This window comes from Takifugu rubripes, chromosome 1 (assembly GCF_901000725.2).
Source record: "Takifugu rubripes chromosome 1, fTakRub1.2, whole genome shotgun sequence".
NCBI classification, from domain to species: Eukaryota; Metazoa; Chordata; class Actinopteri; order Tetraodontiformes; family Tetraodontidae; genus Takifugu; species Takifugu rubripes.
This window is the reverse complement of record NC_042285.1, coordinates 7,865,457-7,885,218: the sequence shown is the minus strand read 5'-3', so window position 1 is coordinate 7,885,218 and position 19,762 is coordinate 7,865,457. Positions and strand designations below refer to the sequence as shown.

At 38.4% G+C, this 19,762-nt stretch overlaps 1 protein-coding gene across 4 annotated transcripts in view; it reads right to left on the bottom strand.

The window, feature by feature from the left end:
- myocd (myocardin) overlaps positions 1-19,762 on the bottom strand; it is a 91,074-nt gene that overhangs the window by 31,162 nt on the left and 40,150 nt on the right. For 3 of the 4 annotated variants that reach the window (XM_029834762.1, XM_029834774.1, XM_029834764.1), the window contains exon 2: positions 12,039-12,211. The exons of the other annotated variant lie outside the window; for it this stretch is intronic. In XM_029834762.1, the coding sequence (XP_029690622.1) occupies positions 12,039-12,186 (148 nt within the window). In that variant the 5' untranslated portion in view covers positions 12,187-12,211. The remainder of the gene's footprint in view (positions 1-12,038; positions 12,212-19,762) is intronic. 4 annotated transcript variants of the gene reach the window in all.

Sequence of the window (19,762 nt, the reverse complement as noted above, 5' to 3'; positions counted from 1 at the left end):
AGTCATCATGTGGTATTCTGGATTTTACAATGACAGGCAATCTTGGGCTGTTATGTTATAATAGCAATGCGCTCATGTCTAATCATGATTTTTTTTTTTACAGCAAATCTCAAAAAGCATTTGAGTGTTATATAAAGGCACTTTCACACTATGATATTTTGAGTAACTCAGTTCCATTGAGTGGTGAATGCCAAAGGTTTTGTTCTGTTCACTTTCACACTGCGTTTTTGTAAGCGGACCAAACTGCCGGGAAATGAGCACCAACCAGGAGGAAAAAACATTGCAGCTCAGATGAGCTTTCTCACCTAGCTGAACAAATCAGACTATCTGAGAAATTGAACTGTGGTCTGTTTAAAGGAGATCAAACATCCCTGATGATAGAAGAGCAGTAACAATCAAACCAGTATAAAAAGGCATCAAGAATAACTTTTTTTCACAAGTATCAAAAGTAATGAAAGGTGGGGATCATTGGTCTACTCTTCTAAAACAGAAATACAACAACATCATGTAGTAATTAAGGGGTCTAGCGACTCAATATTATTTACTGCAGAAAATGGAAGAATAAATATTAGAGAAAACTGAACAAATAAATCAATAAATCATCAAATAAACAAATAAGCTCACCTCTTAAGAGAGCATGCACTGGAGCCATTTCCATATTAGACCAAAACTGTGAGTCTGATGATTCAAGGGTGTTAAACTGGGACGGTTGTTTGAAAAGTAAAGGGTTGGTTTGTAAAAGAGGACTTTAATCAAGATATTTCACTTCCGGTCAGAATTTGACATGCTTAAAAAGTTAGTGATTTAAACAAATCAATTGTTCAAATCAACACACAACTTACATGGCATCTTTTTGTTAATATGTCCTTGAGTCTTGTTTGCATCAGACATTTTCTCTGATATATTCTGTGTCTATTCTTCACTTTAAAATTCTTATTTACTCTGGTGGTCCAGAGTAAAAACTACCTCTTAAGTGTGTCCTTGCATCTAACTCCCTTAAATTTCTCCAACAAATCCAGGAACTTTTCTCTGAGATCTGCTGTTCTTTGAGGTTTTATTTTATTGCAACATAGACAGCTTTGAAACACATAATCCTCAGTATGTGGTGATTATCACCCAGTGTACGGTCACAGTGTCCACAGTCTATGGATTTACTTTATCTAAATGACAGTTCTATTATAAATTATCCAAACTATCACACAGATTAGAACTGAAAGGGTGGCCTTTTTTGTATACATTTTATGCTCTGAACAGTATGAAATGATCCTACTTATTGTTTACAATCTTATTACCATTGTTAAGGACTTGAGCAATGGCTGTAGCTTGCATGTAATTAGGAATAATGATATTCTAGTATTTATATTATAATTTTGTATTTTCTAGTATTTTTCTAGTATTTATCTAGTATTTATCTAGTCTATAGCAGCATCAAAATCATAAAGGTTTTTCAGATAAAGGAAAGACATCTGCAATACCAATACAAACATCCTTATGAACACAATTAGAACTGACTCGAAGCAAAAATGTGGTGGATTCAAAAAGGTGACACCTCCAGTCATTGCAACACACTAGCTGTCTGTCCCCCCCACCACACACTCATTTCCATGGCAAAGTCACTGGCTGCCTGTGTGTTGAGTTGTGGACCGACGATGATGATCACAGGCCTGAACGACTCATTGGCTCCATAGGAGCTGGGAGGTGGGGACAAGTAAGGGGAGGAGGCAAAATACAACTACCGTACACAGTGTCCTCAGCTTCAGAGAAATGATGCTGGAATCTGAGAGACAGCAAGGATTCCTTCCCATCAATGTCTGAAGAGTTGTCATCAATCCAGATGATGTGACATCATATTTTAACCTTGTCTGTGTACAGTAATTCAGATCGCTTTTCACTATTTAGTGCAAGAACCATCAAAAATTAGAGCAGGCCCCTTTGGAAGTTTGTAGTAATTCCAACTCTAATTTCTTTTTCACTCTTCCATTTCTTCTTTCAAAGTGCCTGAAGACCATTTCATTCTCTGCGGTCTGTGATCCATGCTGGAAAAAACAACTAAAAACATGATTCAATGTTAACATAGAACATAAATAACATGATACAACATATAAACATGGATCCATGAAAACAGAGTAAACATAGGTGACAGAGATTAAGGAAGAACAGCGAGGTGTCTAATATCTGCAGGTGTCACATGTCTGCACAGCCTCTGTTGGGTGGAAAAGGACATCTAAATTGATATGTAAACACACAGACATCATCATATGCAGAGTTCCCACTCATAATATTCCACACATCTGCAATCTGTCTGCTGCTCTCCTGGTCATCAGCTTAAGTGACAGCTCGCAAATGTTGGGGTCTGTTGACATGTGCGAGGTGCAATTTGTCAGATCAACAGCACTCGGGAGCAGGCATGACCAGCTTCTCGGACCAGTGGAAAGAAGCAAAGAAAGTAGATTTGACTGAGAGATCTCTGGGTTTATCTCCATCATTGTGGATTGTACTAATCGGGGCTATAACAAAGGAGATAATGGGGGGTCTTTCCGCTTTGGGGTCTGGATAAAAAAAAAACTAAAACTGGATATTCTCACCTCTTTTGTTTGCATAAGAAACTAAAGCTTGCTCTATGTTCTCAAAGACCATCTAGGTCAAAGTCTGTCACCTTTACTGCACTTCTCATGGGATCTCACAAATTGTACTTGCAAAAGTAAATTAAAGGTCCTTGCCAGGTATCCTTTTATTTTAAATTGTAATGGGTGACCTTGTATGTACTACAGGACTTTGGCTTCTTGGTGCTGCCAGGCGACTCTTATCATTCCTGTCTGTCAGAGATGGGAACATAGCCTGCAGAAATGGCTGCCTGAATTTCTCTGGAGTGGTCTGCCGCTCAATCAGACACTGCAGGCCAAAGAACACATAAGCCTCTGACAATATGCGAGAAGGTCAGCATACATAGAAGACCTGCATTTACAGAGAAAAAGCTTTTGAGTTGCAATAGCTTCTTTCATTATTGTTTCAATACATTTTTATGGAGGTTATATTATTTAAATGTTATTTAAACTTCAGTAGTCATTATGTCTGGATCTAGATGCTAAAGTTTGCTGAAAGCAACGGAATGTCAACTGTGTCACTCAACCCAATACAGAAATTTGATATGGTCTGCATGAGCAGATAAAGACAGAAATTACCAAAACAGGTCAGAAAACATTCATGTTGGATGTATATGACTTTAGAGACTCTTTTCTACTCTTGTTTGTAAATGAATGAGTAATTAATAGCATGTCTAGAAGAAGAAATTATTACTTTAACTGTAATCTATGCAACTTCTAACACCTATTGTTTTAACCTCACAACCGAGGACTGTCCATTTACAGCAATCTCTGTGAAAGTGTACTTTTTTGTATTTTCACATAGACATATTTTAGGTGTAAGAGAAGTTACAACAACCCTAATCATACAACAATTATTATCTAATAATCGCTAATTACTAGATAATAATCCCCAACTGCCACAACCAAGTTTGGTCTCATGTTAAACAAATATTCAGTTTTACACCAAGAAAATATAAGATTTATTCAAGTTAATAGAGGAGCTGTGATCTGGCTCTAGATGAGCCTCTATGGTGATTTATATTTTGCATGACTGAGTGATTTTATTGGAATCACCGTTGATTTGGAAGGAAATTGAAAAGTTCTTGACCTCACGGTCCTCTTTATACTGCTCGATGAGTCTCTGGACTATGTTAGGTCATTATAACTCTTCAGGGGTTGAGCACCATTATGGGAACTGTATGCAACAGAGTTTGACAAAGAATGGACAGATTTTAAAAAAAGTCTCCCTTTTATCTCTGAAAAGAATGCAGGGGTGACTCTGGTGAAAGAATAATATCTCACACTTTCCCTGACAGATTCCATAAATAGGCAAAATGTAGTTTCACATAAGTGCACATTTATTTTTCTGTATTAATAAAAAAACATAGAAAGTAGCCCATTCTTCCTTTCTTATTAGGTACAAAGTCTCTCTTAGCCCAGTTGGTAATTTCAGAGTAAAGCCAACCAGCACGATACTTAGTATCATTGGACAGCCGTCTACATCAAACTAAAGCAAACAATGGATCAAAGGCCGAATACCTGTTGGAGCTCTTCTTCAGTTTAATGAAATTTCCAAGGTGTATTGAAAATAAAGAGTAGTGTACATAAACAAGGAATGATCAGTGTTAATTGGAGAACATCTGTAATGAACACATACTTGACCCCTGATAAGATCTCCATGTGATTGGCCCGAGCTTGATCGCAATATAAAAAGTTGTTTTTGCTGAAACCAATTCCCATAGCTTCTGGTATGTCAGCCGAAACCTTCAAAAATATGATCTTCTGTGCCTTGTTATCTTGGCTCTTGGCTTTTGGAGAAGCAGCATTTAGGAGACATTTAGGAGGTAACCTTTGATGGATTCACTTTTCCACACTTATACCTTGGGAAGCCTGGATGTGAGGATCAAACAGTGATAACAAGGGTAGTCAGTCACAAAACAGAAATAAACAATCATAAAATTGTTATTTCTTTTACATTTCAAAATTAAGGTGCACATCTTGGGTCACTTTCATTGATGCCAGAAGGGGAAACTGACATTTTCACACTGTTTACACCATACACATTAGCACATGGCTGGAGTTCAAACTGAGATTTGAACTCAAATTGCTGGATTCAAATTCCTGAGTGGTAAAGATTACACCATTGAAGTTACCCTCAGATTACTCTAGTCGCCACTGTCTGATTTACTGCAGTCCCAAAACTGGCTTTTCTGATGTTGTATTTAAAGTGTCTGATGTGCATGCAGTCACAGGAATCATAAGATCCGTATATATAACAATAGAGTGATTTAAGGGAAATATCCCACCCTTATTGGTTCAAACTCCAGAGTCTTGTACAGCTCAAATATCTTAATTTACTACAATTTACTGTAGTGTTTTATCTACTAAAATACTATAAATAGTTTTGTTTTGTTTTTTTACACTTTTTACACCCAAGCATCCACCTATGATAATAGTATAAATGTATTTTATTTACATTTAATCTTCAAACCTAATTAACGGAGCACAGTGATATACATGACAAGTTGGCTATAATTGGTCTTTTTGTAAATGCTGCATGCAGTTTCATGTTGCTCAAAAAGCACTTGTCTTACACACATCAGAAAATTGCTTTTGTTTCAGCAGATGAAATGTATTAAATCCTCTCAGGTATTATTCCAAAAGAAAAATATAAATGTCTGGGATGTCCAAGCAGTGGACAAAAAAATACCATAAATAAAACAAGCTCCGAAATCACAATAAAATACTCCCTCTGGTGCCCTTCAAGCAAAGGAAAGCACACAAGCACACCTTGTAAGCCAATCTGAGATAAGAGCAGTACAATATTTTTTCATATAATTGATGGAAAATGTGGTTGTCTGCTCTTAAACACAGCACATGTAACCTCAGCCAGCTTATGTATCAGCCTGTTTACTGAATATATTCCTTCAGATCTTATGATCTTATAAATGTTTATATTCTGATTTTAGACAGTTCTGATCCATCTGTGGTGCTCTCTGTGAGTGGAGCCCAGCATGTCTGTTTCTGTCATCCTAATCACAACAAGGTGCCTTCCATTCAAATTAATACGGTATATGGTTTCAACTTTCAATATATTTTACCACACACCTGTGCACACCTGTGTTACTTACAGCAAAAGGGTAAAGGCTTTTACTATTGCTATGCACAATATGAGGACAGAGGAGGGAAAGAGGTGGAACAAAACCGAACAAAACTGATTTCACTTTGCAGGCAACCCGCTGCCACTATGTTACCTAATGCACCAAATGCACTTGTCATAGCAGCAGGATCCATTGTAGTTTGTTGTTTTATATTTGTATACTTTTGTGTGGTATTTGTTTGTATTTTAAAAGTGTATTGGCAGACTTTGGGATTTTTCATGACCAGAGGTTGCTGTTGAACAGAACATTGCAGTTTTTGTTTTAACACAATGGCCACACATATAAGGTGGGTTATAAGTTAAAAGAGTGGCAATGGAGTGATGTGGCAATGGTGCAGTGCTCAATCCTGCATAATGAGACTTTTTTATTCTCCAAGTTTAATGTTCAGTATACTTTCCAGCTAACATTGTAAATGAGACAGTTAATAGCAAATAATGTGGTGGCTATAAGAACTGTGTGTGTTAGAAAGAATGATTAATAATCATGTTAATAGACCTATAGGCCAAAGGACTACAAAAAATGCAAATGCAAAACTTAACTGGCATAGTTAGTCAAAATGTAGATTTGATTTTTTTTTTTTTAAATTTGCTGACCAATTCTCTCTTTACAGCAACAAAAGAAGTATTGGACAGAATAGCTAAACTAAATAAACTCCAGGTTAAAGTCCAAGAACTCAATTGCATCAGAGCTGTTTGTTGTTCAGGATACTCAACATGGTCTACATGGGTTTATGATTAGCACTCTGGAAGCTAAATCTAGCAATCAGTCAAATTTCAGTGGGACCAGATTTTTGTCTATTTGGCTGTGGGTTGGAGGATTTCTGGTTTAAGTTGTGGTTGTAAATCAAAATTGGAAATTGGGATGGTAGCTGCAGTAGCAGTAGATAGATAATAAATATTTCTAGAGCCTTGCTATGGATCCCTTGAGCAAGGTTCCACATACTGACAGTGCCTGTTACATGTCACCCTAACAGCACTCCCTATTGTGTGTTCAACATACATTCATATATCCTCCATGTAGCTTGTGTATAATAAAGGTGGTGTAAAAACAGTTATTCTTTCTCTGTGGAATTCATAAAGTATACTTCTATTTTTGTAACAGATGCAGCAACTTTAAGTGTCAGAACAAAGTAGATCAATCTCACAGATTTTTCTGTCAGTGTTTGCTATCAAAAGTGTTGTGAGCACTATTACTTCTATCTCATGGAACCTGGAATGCGCTGCTGCTCCTGCATCCGAACCGCGAGTCAGATCAGGTCTGTATATTGTGTTACTGTTTTCATTACTGCCATGAGGATTTCTCCCCTTGGTAAAAAAAAATAAAAAAATCACTCCTCAAATCTCTTGTATCCACAATACAACACCTGGAAAAAGAAACTCTTCATTAATCGGCACAGCCTCTAAGAATCTGTGGTATTAAGCACTCCTGTTTCCAAACCACATGTGAGGCGGCACAGCGGCTGTTCAGCAGAGCCTTTGTTTTAGAATAACTCAGGGTTATTTTCAGGTCATTGTGGGCGAGTGGTTTCTTAATTGAATTTCGAAGAGTTTTGTTTAATATGCCAATGTTAAAGACCTCTAAAAATAGCACTGTAGATGCTATGACCTAATCTTTTTTTGCGGTTTTGGAGAGATAGTTAATCCTTAACAGCCTTTATCTCTTTGACGTGCAGCTGATGAATGCATTTTTACACAGGCCATAGATTAGATCACTGTTGGTGTTGTTCTTGACTCAAGAGAGTTAAATCATGCAAACCTGCAGGATATGGTCCATGTTATTAACTGTTTGAACTTTCTTTTTCCTGTCTCCTCCATGAGGACTGTGTTTGTATATCAGACAATCTTTTAAGGCTTTTATAATAAACATGGCCAGTATCTGCAATGACCGGTGACACGGGACACATTTTAAATCCTTTCTTTCAGGAACACTATTTTTAAAAAGTCATTGAAAGCACTAAATAGAAGCTTCTGAAGTAAGCCCTTTAATTCCCTTAATATTGCATTTGTACTCACTCATATCCACAGTGCATATTAGTGACAATCACGGAAGGCTTAAGAGCCACCCGTCTGAGTTTTTTTTTTCCAAGTGGTCAGTAACTTCAAATCTTAAAATCCCTTTCATAATAATAAGTCATGAAATCACAATACCTTGTAGTCCCCGCTAATGTTATCATATGTGAGAATACAATATGTCACTGCTCTTGCTGCCTAAATATGGATGCCAATTTGAATGAAAGTAATTGTAGAGAAAAAGTTTCTGCAGAAAAAAAGTTTCTCGAATTATATCTCTAGCGTGGCATCGATGGAAATTATGTCCTGTTTTTGAACTGGTTTCACAATATAATGGATGCCAATCAACCATTTACATAAATCAAGAAGGGTACTGCATTGTCACAACCTTTTTTGCTAAAATGGTCTGTGTGTGTGCATGCGTGTATGTGTGTGCATGCGTGCATGTGTGTGTTTGAGTAAGTGATACACACCAGTGTGTGTCTGGTCATGGACTGGTGATCTGTAGATCTCATATTCCTATCTATCTATCGAACCTAGGGAATATAGACTTCAGCATACCCTGAAAATTTGACTAGGAATCAGTTGATATCAACAGAAAATGGATGCATGCATGGATACATAGATGGAGGGACATTTGGGTAGGACAAATATTGGTATTCCAGGAAATCTGAAAAGTCAGAAAAGGGACTATAGTGATTTTTTTCTTCTTTTGTCATCTATTTGTGTGTTAAATACAGTGAGGATCACACTCACCACATTTTCATTGTGACCTCATAGAATTTACTTGTAATCAGAGGCAGGATCTTGACACAAACTGACTCACAGATTAATGAAAGCTAAAAAGACTAAGACCTGCTCGTGCTCAAACACAAGTGTCTGCCATCTCCCTCCACTACAACAGCCACGGCCTGTATTTATGTTAGCTTGGGAGCAATTTTAACTGTACATTCCTGGTAGGTGAACAACACTTGGCTCAAGGAGATGCATGTATCAAAGTTTAAATGAAAGGGGAGAAAGAAAGGGGGCAATCAATGGCCAGTAAACAAAACACTTGGCATGAGGAGGAGGTAGGGAAACTTTATTTATGGCTCTGAGCTCACAGAACTCTAATCTACCTTTCAATAAGTGGAGTAACTAAATATGAAACCAATTCTAAAAGTGGGCCAGCACAACAAACAACTGACTACACATTTGGTATTTGTTTCATGCTCTCCAATGGCTTTCCTTCACATCACAGAAATATAATTTGGCAAATAATTAACCACTTTACTACTCACATGGACTGAAATGGACTGTTCATGAACCAAGAGCTTATTGAGGGCTTGCTGGTCTCAACTTTTGTTCAAATGATGAATGGACACGTTAGTAATTTCATGGATCAGTTAGTGAACTAGAAACAACAGCAGGGAAAACTGCATCTGCACATGTTCAACCTGTTTCTTTTGGTGAATAAAAAGTTTCTGTGCTAATTAGGGCTTAGACAGAAGGCACGAGCCAGTCAGCAGAGAACATTTTTGATAATGAGGATAGAAAAGTAAGTAAATATGCTCTGCATATTTATAGAACAAGCTGTTATTATCATGTCTACAGTAATATCTGCTCATTATGTACGCTTAAGTTGTTTTTTCTAATGAACTAAAAGTTCATACTTTAAACACTACAAGGAATTTGCACTAAAACATGTTAAGGTAAGTGAATGTCGCTTATTCAAACTGAAACTAATTCTGTGTTAATCAGCTGAAGTGTCAGGCAGATCTGATGCATCAGCCTCATTGAATAATTTCCTCCAGATGGGAGCAATGTGGTGAACTAACCGTTGCTCTTTTTACTGCTGGTGCTCGAGATGCTTGATCTGCCAATGAACCCCTCTTACAAGCTCAAAATTTTCCTCTACCCTGTTCTCTAGTAAAATGAAAGATCATCTGAATGAGGTGAATGTGTCTACTTGTAGGACTCACTGACCACTCATCACTTCCACTGACCAATAAACAGGATATGGTTACCATCACCACTTTTACAAGTGACTGGATTTGAAACTGGAGTCTGAGGTTTAGTTTGAATTCAACTGTACAATCATAGTCAGTAACGATGACTTGTTTGTCACTTAACGGTATCCTTCAGCCTTTTCTTGATAAGGAATAGCTAACCTTCTCTTTAAACACGAGGTTAGGATATGATATTTGTTCTTATCTTCATCAGTATGTGAGGAAGAAACTGACAAAAGGAAGAAAGACGAAAAGCTGATGTCTGGATGTTGATTTGCAAATTGGACGATCAAACAAGTTTTATGCTCACCTGCCTCCCTGACTGCCTTGACTCCTCCATCACACATGACATCATGGAAAACTTTGGAAGGTTTAGAAATTTGGAGGGGAACACTATGATGCTCTCACTGCACTTGAGGCTGTTGAGGATGAATCAGTCTAAAAATACCATTTTAAATCAGAGGATTCCATGGATACTTTCACTTTCATCCCTGAGATGTGAGTGGCATTTAAACATTGTTGGGCTATGAAGCTGAAAAGTAGGGATGTTTTACAATGAATTAATAATCTGATGGATTCAATTAAAAAGAGAGTTCACAAATCTTGTTTTATCCTGCGTTCTTGGCAAGTATGTGTAACATATAATTTGTCTTTCATTATTTATTATTTTTTATATAAAACTACTCATTGAAATGTATATGTACCGCATTTTCTGGACTATATGTCGCTCCGGGGTTTAAGTTGCACTAGCCAAAAAATGCATAATAAAGAAGAAAAATAGATATATAAGTCGCACTGGACTATAAGTCGCATTTTGGGGGAAAATTTCTTTGATAAAATCTGAGACCAAGAACATACATTTCATCTTGAAAGGCAATTAGCATGGATTAGCAATAGGGTTATGGTATGCTAACGTAACAAATTCAGCTACATGACCCACAATGAACTGAGTACGTGTCTACTTTGTTAACGTAACATATTAACAGTTATTCAGATAATTATAGCATAAAGTACATCCGAGCAAGTTTACCAAACAATCAAGTCTAACTCCATAGGCGAAGCACTGCTTCTTCTTCTGCGTCACTAAAATAACTCGTTCCTCAGGCACACACACCTAGAGCGCCCTCTTGTGGTTGTCAGTGTGAAAATAACGAACATGTGAAATTCTGTAATAATGTATTTATTTAAGTCGCTCCGGAGTACAAGTCGCACCCCCTGACAAACTATGAAAAAAAGTGCGACTTATAGTCCGGAAAAAACGGTATATATTTTTTTGACTTTAAGATCTTATTACATTTCTTTTTTCACTGGACTTTGAATGGAAGGCAATACATTTTGGAAATTTTTAGAAAGAATGTAAAGTGAGCAAAGAATTAAAAATTAATGCATGTTTTTTAAATGGAGTTGCACAGTACAGAAAACATTACTGGGGCTCACTGATATGCTTTTTAACATATCCACTCTTTTAGGCTTTTGGTGTACGAGATTGGCAGCATCCAAAAAGTAAAACCAATCTCAACACTGCTCAAGTCTAAGAGACATAGAGACACTTCTTGAAGAACTCTAATTTTGGCAGTACAATGTGTCTTTCCATTACTCTACATTAAGAAGAGAAGAAAGAGGATCTTTAAATGAATGGTCTTGTAAATACATGGCCTTATGACGGTGGAGATGGGTATAAAAAATTCAGAAAACCTGAGCAGCCATTACTAACTAACAGTTATAGATGACACAAAAAAAGTTGACCAGATCCATATATTAAAACAATAAAGGTAACCATTCCAGTGTAACTCCAAGTCAGTCACAATTTTGGATATTGAAAAATCCAGTTAGAAAGTAAGAATAATATATTTCCACCAGTAGTTGTGCAAATGGCAGCTGATATGAGAAAAAGTCCATAACAATTTACATATTATTTTTTTAGGTGGTAATCACAGGCCATGTCCCTGTCATCATCCTTTTGGGCTGATTCTTGGCTAGTTTAGTATTTTTTCAAAATATATATGACGCATTTAGATGTGCATTAGAGGGTTAGCTGCCTCCCAGCAAGGAGCACTGCCAGAGGCCTAGAGAATTACCTCCAGCACGTCAATATCATCATTGTCCTTTCACAGCTCTTTGCATTACACGTCTGAATTCATCCAGTCACACACTGGTGCCACATTAGGACTAACCATAAGAACAACATTTGCAAACAAAGGACACAGCTTTATAAGGTGTTTTGGTTGTTCAGTATATATGAGCAGTGGGATGGATGGATAGATAGATGGATATCAAAGAATCATCTGCACTAACCACTGTGGCCTTCCTCTGGTAACTGCCTCTCCTGAGCATGGTTTCTCTTCTCTTTCAGCTGTCTGGTGTCTCTGTGACCCCGTGCAGACCTCTGCAGGTGCACAGAACTCTGTCTTTCCTCTGGACCATTGACCAGGACCTCAGACATCTTTTCTCGGGTCACGTCCAATCCCCTTTCAAAGAAAAGAGGCAGGAGTGTAAAAGCTTTTGCCAAAACACTTGACTCAATCTCCCATCTCACTCAGTTGTAACCGCTGTAACCGAGCGCTGACAGTAATTGAATTCGAATAGGGATGAAAGACACAGCAAATATGTTTGAATGTTTGCATTTTACAAGAAACCTTAACAGTGTCACAAGCGGGAGCACAGCCATGTTAGTGAATAATATAACACAAGCTCCACATTCAGCTCTGGCGGAGGAGAGGGGGAGAGCTTTTGTTTAAAGAGCTTTAGGCAGACACACAGCCTTACAGATGCATCTCCTCTACATAACAATTCTGTCATTCTATTTAGCTGATTTTTTTTGTTCTTACATATACAAAAAGCAGACATCCATTGTTTTCTGAGCAAATATTCATCAGCTCCTTGTGGTATATACAGTAGCTTAGCAAGCTCCTGTGTCAATGTGAAAAAATAGCCTCTTTATTTTGATTCTAGACAAACCGAGTCTTCTGCAAGGCCTGTCAAAGTTCCATGCACTGCATGGACACCGCCTCTCTGAGCTGAACACTTGTAAAACAATATTTTCTTTCATGATCACCTGACAGGCCTCTGTCACCCCACTGGGCCATGGTTTCCTCTCCTCTCCTTTCCTCTCCTTTCCTCCTCCTCATCAAGCAGACTAGTTATGATGATTCCTGTGTAGTTTTTCTGCTTCTCCCCCCCTCCGCTCTCTGTTTATTTACAGGTATCGCCGCCTTTCGGAGCTGCATGATGACCTCCGGCCCTGCTGACCCGTTGTATAGTGTATTTTTCTGTGTGTTTCTGTGCTCTGTGCCTCTCCTCTCCTCTCCTCTCCTCTCCTCTCCTCTCCTCTCCTCTCCTCTCCTCTCCTCTCCTCTCCTCTCCTCTCCTCTCCTCTCCTCTCCTCTCCTCTCCTCTCCTCTCCTCTCCTCTCCTCTCCTCTCCTCTCCTCTCCTCTCCTCTCCTCTCCTCTCCTCTCCTCTCCTCTCCTCTCCTCTCCTCTCCTCTCCTCTCACTCTACCCAGCCGGCCATCAGCAGGAGGGTCCCCCTACATGAGCCTGGTCCTGCTCAAGGTTTGTTCCTGTTAAAGGGGAGTTTTTCCTTGCCACTGTTGCTTGTCTGGGGTTAGGCCCTGGGATTCTGGAAAGCGCCTTGAAACAATTTTGATTGTATAAGACGCTATATAAATAAAGATTGATTTGATTTGATTTCAATATGCAGTGTTTAGAGAGAGCGACTAGGTCAGCATGTTAGTATATGACCAAGATAAAAGTGTTACTACAACATAGAATTAGTATATGATTATAGTATAAATTCATTAATCCAGCATCATTTTCAGTGACAGAATGACAGCTGGCATAACAAATTAAAATATTGACTTAATATGGTGTGATTTCCATATCCATATTGTGGAATAAACTAGAATAATTAATGTCAAAATTACTATAGATTTTCACTGTTGTAAACTTGACATAAGTACTTGACAAGTCACACAGCCATAGCATTATGCCTAGTATGTTTTGGATATCCTCCCTCTCGTAAGTCACAACACACATTTATAAAACACACTTTATATTTTGATATTTATTTCATGTGTGAAAGACTGATAGTCAGCGGTCTCAAAAAAGGACATCTACTGTATATTCCAGTATCTTGAGCTGATTATGGCAGCCAATAACACAAGTGTCGGTGTTTCTAATTGTAGGTGATTTTAAATACAGCTAATGTGGCGGTCATAAGCAGGCCAACAGTGGTCTAGAGTCAGCAGGTTTACAGGCATTAGCCCTCACTTGTAATGTCTGCTCCTTTTAACTGCCGAGATGGTGGTTAACCCAAAACCCAATAGCCTCCTGTTAAAAATCTCAGTGACTGCCATCAGGGTACAAACTTGGACACAGCTAATAATCATGTCTGCCCGAGTGCATGTAATCATCCACTGTTAAAGATGGGAATTGAACTAATGAACTTGATTTGTTTGTAGGCATACAGATTACATTTTTTTTAGGCCCATATTCACACTGACACATGATAAAATGCACTCATGCACATTGAGTACAGCATTTGCTTCTGGTGAGTATAAAGTTAAAAAGAAATTTTAAATACTAGTGCAAATGCAAGTGCCACAGTGTTGTTATTGATTTTTTTCTGAACTAACAGCTTTTCCTTTTTTTGTTACATGGTTGGCTGGAGTGTGTGCAAGCAATCAGCAGGTGAGAGTCAGGAATACACTCTCAGACACAAATTAGGGTATTCATTTGATCTAATATTCATATTCATGTTTTCCCCATTGTGTGGAGTTACACACACTGTTCCACCGATTCTTAAATGTCTAGATTCAGGCATGCTGTCATAGGAGGACACAATATGAACTCTCTTTATATTGCGCATAGTGGAAGGTTACAAAGGGCACTTGCTATAAAGGAGCCTGTGCTTACTGCAGCATCATACAATACTGTACAATAACTGAGTATGTATCATTGTTCTCAAGATCATTGTTCTTAAGTACACAATTTTCTGGAACTGCACTGTCCTATTCGGGTAAGAGACACTGCATCAGCTCAGGCCATATCTTGACACGCAGAGATTACAAATTGTGTGTTTGAAGGTCCCAAAACTACTGTACATAAACAATCCGGCAAAAAATAACAAAACGCTACATTGCCTTCAGAAACAAGACGGCCATCAGGTTAAATCAAAGTCGGGTAAAAGTCCGGAGGAGCCTGGATACTCCTCCACGCAGCATCATGCAGGGGAAACCTCTTTAATGAAGTCTTAACTGATGGGATAGGGCTTAAAAGCCATCCTCGGGCCCACACACACACAGAAAGGGTCCACACAGATCCTTTAGACCTCAGAGAATACCCCAACAGGGAAGATGTACCGTAGCAAAAATCTGCTTTATCTATTACACCGTCAGCGAGGTGAAGTGAAACCAGTCAGGGAATTTAATGTTAAAATTTTAAAACAAACTTCAGAACTGGGATTTTTAACATCAAATTCTTAAAATTTAGCACTTCTTTTTTATTGTATACACTATATTGTTTTTAAAATTTTAATGACACAATGTAGAATATGGGCTTTATTGTTTGTCTCAGATAATGACGTATTAGATGAGAGATTAAGCAGAATTAAGAATAAATTTTTACTTTACTAGACATCAGAGATACTTTTGTAGAACTTAAATAATTGATTACAAGGTGTTAGAATTTACATGAAATCTGCTTTTCATCAAATGAACAAGGAAGCTGTTTACTTAGGACTTAAAGGGAAATGCGTGGATGAAAACAAGAGAGAAGAAAAACACGTCTTCAAAGGATCCAGGTTTGCTATCTGATGCTATCTGAGGCATCTGGGTTGAGTGAAAACTGCATCATATCCCTGTATCAACACCATAAGAGCCAAGACACGTGGCACTTGAAGACTCATCAAGATGAGCTGATAGGATGTTCCACTGAACAGTTGTCTTTTTATCAAGAAAAATCAGACTGGTCGAATGCCTGTTGTTTTATCTTCTCTCTAATGTCCCATGGTTTAAGGAGTGAATGGAAGGGTAGACAGTCACTCAGACACAGACGTTTATGACCTCTTATATCTTCAGCATGGTCCTATGTTAATCTTTATTACCTGGCAGTGTCTAAGTTATTGGTTGCAGAACACACGTTTAGTGACGTACCACTTGAAGACACCATGGTTGAGATCTTTTTCACTGATAGAAACATTTACAAACTAAACTGAAAATGTCATTACTACCAAGCCACCAGTCTCAGTTGTTATGTTTGTATCAATTTTATTAAATTTTCTTATAATAAAAATGTGAACTTAGGACAAAAAGTAAGGAAATCTGTGTTTGGTAGACTAGTTCTTCGGTGTTATGTTCCTTAAAAATATTGTCATGGTATTAGAAAGCCTCTATTTCCATTTTGAAATTTTAAATGTTTCCTTTTAAATGTTCGTAAGGAATATGCAATGTGGATAAGCATTGGGGTATGTAGGATTCTGATTCATGTTTACTGTTTGAATTGGATGACTGAAGCCAGAAATGTGGAAGAAGCGTACACATCCACAACACCCTGGAACCTCCTCCTCATGTTGGTCACCAGCTTGGTCACACACTGTTGTCTGATGACACCATTTTTTGTTTGCTCCCAGACTGTGGCGACATTTGAGGTTGCCGCTGGTTATAAAATCTAATTGGAACATCTCTCTGCATTGAGATGAACTCCACTGATGAAAAATGTAATTTTTCCAATAAGGAATATGGGACCCCACATGATCACAGTCCCTCAACTTTTTACTAATAGTAAACTGAACAGTATTCATCCATCAACTTTTGTCACGGACGGCTTGACTAGGCCCCGAACGCAGGCCAGGACACAGTGGTAAAATGGTCAAACAAGCTTTATTTACAGGGGGGAGGGGGCACACAAAGAACACGAGGGCAGCCCTCCGGGGCTGCGGAGCACACGATGGACACGAGGGCAGCCCTCCAGGACTGCGGGGGGCGCAGGGAACAGGGGCGGCCCTCCAGCAGACACGAAGCTGGAGCGGCCCTCCAGGAGACACAAAGCTGGAGCTGCCCCCCAGGAGACACAGAACACCAGCACACGACAAGGAAGACGACCAGCGACGCTGACAAGACAAACAGAACACCCTCAGCAGACAAACAGACACCCTAGCACCGACAGGCAGGCGCAACCTGCTTAAATAGGCAGTCCGATGTAAATTGCCTACAGGTGCGCCTGCCAGCAGGGCCAGCTGCCACCAATTGTGCCCCACACCACCCCCTGTAGGACAACGACCGACACAACCCAGAAACTCTGACAAACTTTGTCATTAACAGACTTTTTTGTTGCATTCATAAGCAAATTTGTGTGTAACTGAGCTTTTATTTACTGAACTTTATTACAATCACAGGTTATAATGTTCCATACTGAATTTTAATGTTCCGTTATTTAAAGTAAAACCAAAAATTCCAAAATCTAGTCTCGATGAGGACTGAATCTCTTCATTAGAACTTTCATCCGTCATTGCTAAATTATCCACTTGAATGGTCACATCTGGTGTGTTCTCCTTTTGTGTCGTTTCGCCCCTCACATGCTGTCCAGCAGTTGCAGGCGACCACCTGCTGAGTTGCTGACAGGCCAAACTTATGGGAGGCTTTTTTGCTAGTCATATTTTTACTGAGAGACATCCAGGAATTTTACTGCTGATTGTGAACTTGTCTTGGAATCAATAAGAGTGATCCTCGACCTGAGCTCATTATCATAATTCTGCTTCGAGGTTTGATTAATAACAGTGGTTCTGCACATTTTGAAAAGAGCACCCTATCTGGATTTAGCACTGTAGCAGCAAAGCATAGCATAGAGATGTTCCAGCAAAATTCTTGAGACTTTGACTTTCAATTTAAAATCTGTCATTTTTTTTATTTCAGAGTTTTGTCTTCTAAACTCAGAATTCTGATTAATGTTAATCTGTAAATAATCTGTGAAGCTAAAGAGGAGTGTGGCAAGATCAAAACCAAATTTTTTTCAGTCATCACTGTCCGTGATACTTTGTTCAGGTGGTGTTCAAGGATTTGTTTGAAACAAAATTGACTGATAAATAATGAAACAAAACCTTTTTATGTATGTGGTGCTTCACTTTAGACAAGTTGTCACACTAAATAATTTTTAACAGAGGATTTGGCAAGATTTAGAAGTTTTGCATTCCATAATAAACAATGACATGGTCAAAATGAAAATATTTACTTAATTCTTTAAAGTGACTTATGGCAACTTTGGCCACTAAACAATGTCATGGTGTCAGATGCCACAAACTTTTATAAATATAACCTGTGCACTTGTAGGAATAGGAATACCCCTTTCTGTCTTTGGCCAAAAGAGCCACAGTGGTGACCCTGAAGGTTTTTTGAAATGGAAAATATCACAGTTTCTATTTGCCCAGCCTGTATCTGTATGTATGTGTGTATGTGTGTGTGTGTGGGGGGGGTGGGGGGGGGGCTGTCAACTGTCAAGTGACTGACCAGACTGCGCTGTAAAAGAGTGCAGGCTCCACATCCCTGAGCCCAGCCCTTTCCTAACCTGTAAACACAGAGCTGGGCTTTTGAAGAACTTTCCAAAAAAGACTAGTGGCTTTTTTTCATTCCTCATTTGTAGCATTTATAAACAATAGCAATGTTATAGTGCTGCAAAACTTTAAAGTAAGATGGAATTGGCAGACGATTACGCTGACATCAGGAAGAACAAAAAAAAACAGAACTGCTCAGTAACACTTCAAATGTAAACAAAAAAATAAGACATAAAGATAAAATGCTTCTTGAAATTACTGCACCTTCTCAGCCTCAACTCTTTCTCGGATTTATTATCAAACATGGGATTATTGAGCTTATTCGTCTGAAAGTCCGTTAAACAAGCCTAACATTTTTTGTTACTTTAACCTGTTTTATGACCAATGTGGTTTAGTCTAGAAGGCCCCTAAAAGCAGTGGGTGACAGTTGCATACACAGTGCTGCCGTAAGTTATGGCAGATCAAGCGTTAGAAAAAGTTGAAAGGTTGCATGTCTCAAATAAACAGGGTGAGACAATAATAACTTTTTCTGCTGCACATTGTGACATAAGTTGAGAAGACATCCACAAGCTATGGAGTTAAAGTTTGAACAAATTTGTGTACAAAAATGCGAGTTATATGTGTGAGGTTTTGCTATCTTCTTACAAATTTCTATTCAATTGCCAGCTACCTACTGTGTGACATCTCTAGGACAACATAACCCTTGCTAGTCCCTTGGAAAACATCTAGGAAATTTGTCACAATCCTGTTTTATTTATTTAGATAAAGATCTCTCTTTCAGTCAAAAAGCACAATATCTTGTTAGATGAGGTTAACATGGATACCAATGAGGAACTCTTTTAGATTAAAATAGTTGTTTTTATTCCTTGTGTCAGTGCTACAGAATCTCTGGTGAAAGAGTTTCACTGAAGCAGCTCCTGTTGAATGACTGCTGGATGAAGATGGTGATTAGCACGTAAAGGAGCTCTTAACTTTGGTAAAGATGGTCTACTGGTCCCATTGGTCAAACTGCGCTGCAGCATTTTTTACCATTAATGATATTACAATTAGAGGTATGAGAGCTCCATCCACACCTCCCAACAAAAAAGTACAAGATGTCCCATATCTATTTATGCACATATGCAACAGAAATAAGAGGGGCTTATCTCTCTAGAGTTCAGATAAATCTTTTTTCAGATTTGTTAAAAATTCATCTCCAGGTATGTTGTGAAAATTGGATTTTCACTGAATCCTAACTAGTCTGTCCTCCCTTAGAAGTCATAGCAGCTACTTGTGCATACCCTACTAGGATGTTACAGTATCCAGCTGAGCTGTATAGTACGGTAACACAAAGAGGCCAAAAGGGCTCTATACAGTATACTATATGTCAATTTTGAAATTCCAAAACATTCAAAAACAGACATACAGACAGTCATAGACTGTATTTGAAAAGCTTTGTCACAACCACGCATGATGATTTGCGCCCCTGTACTTT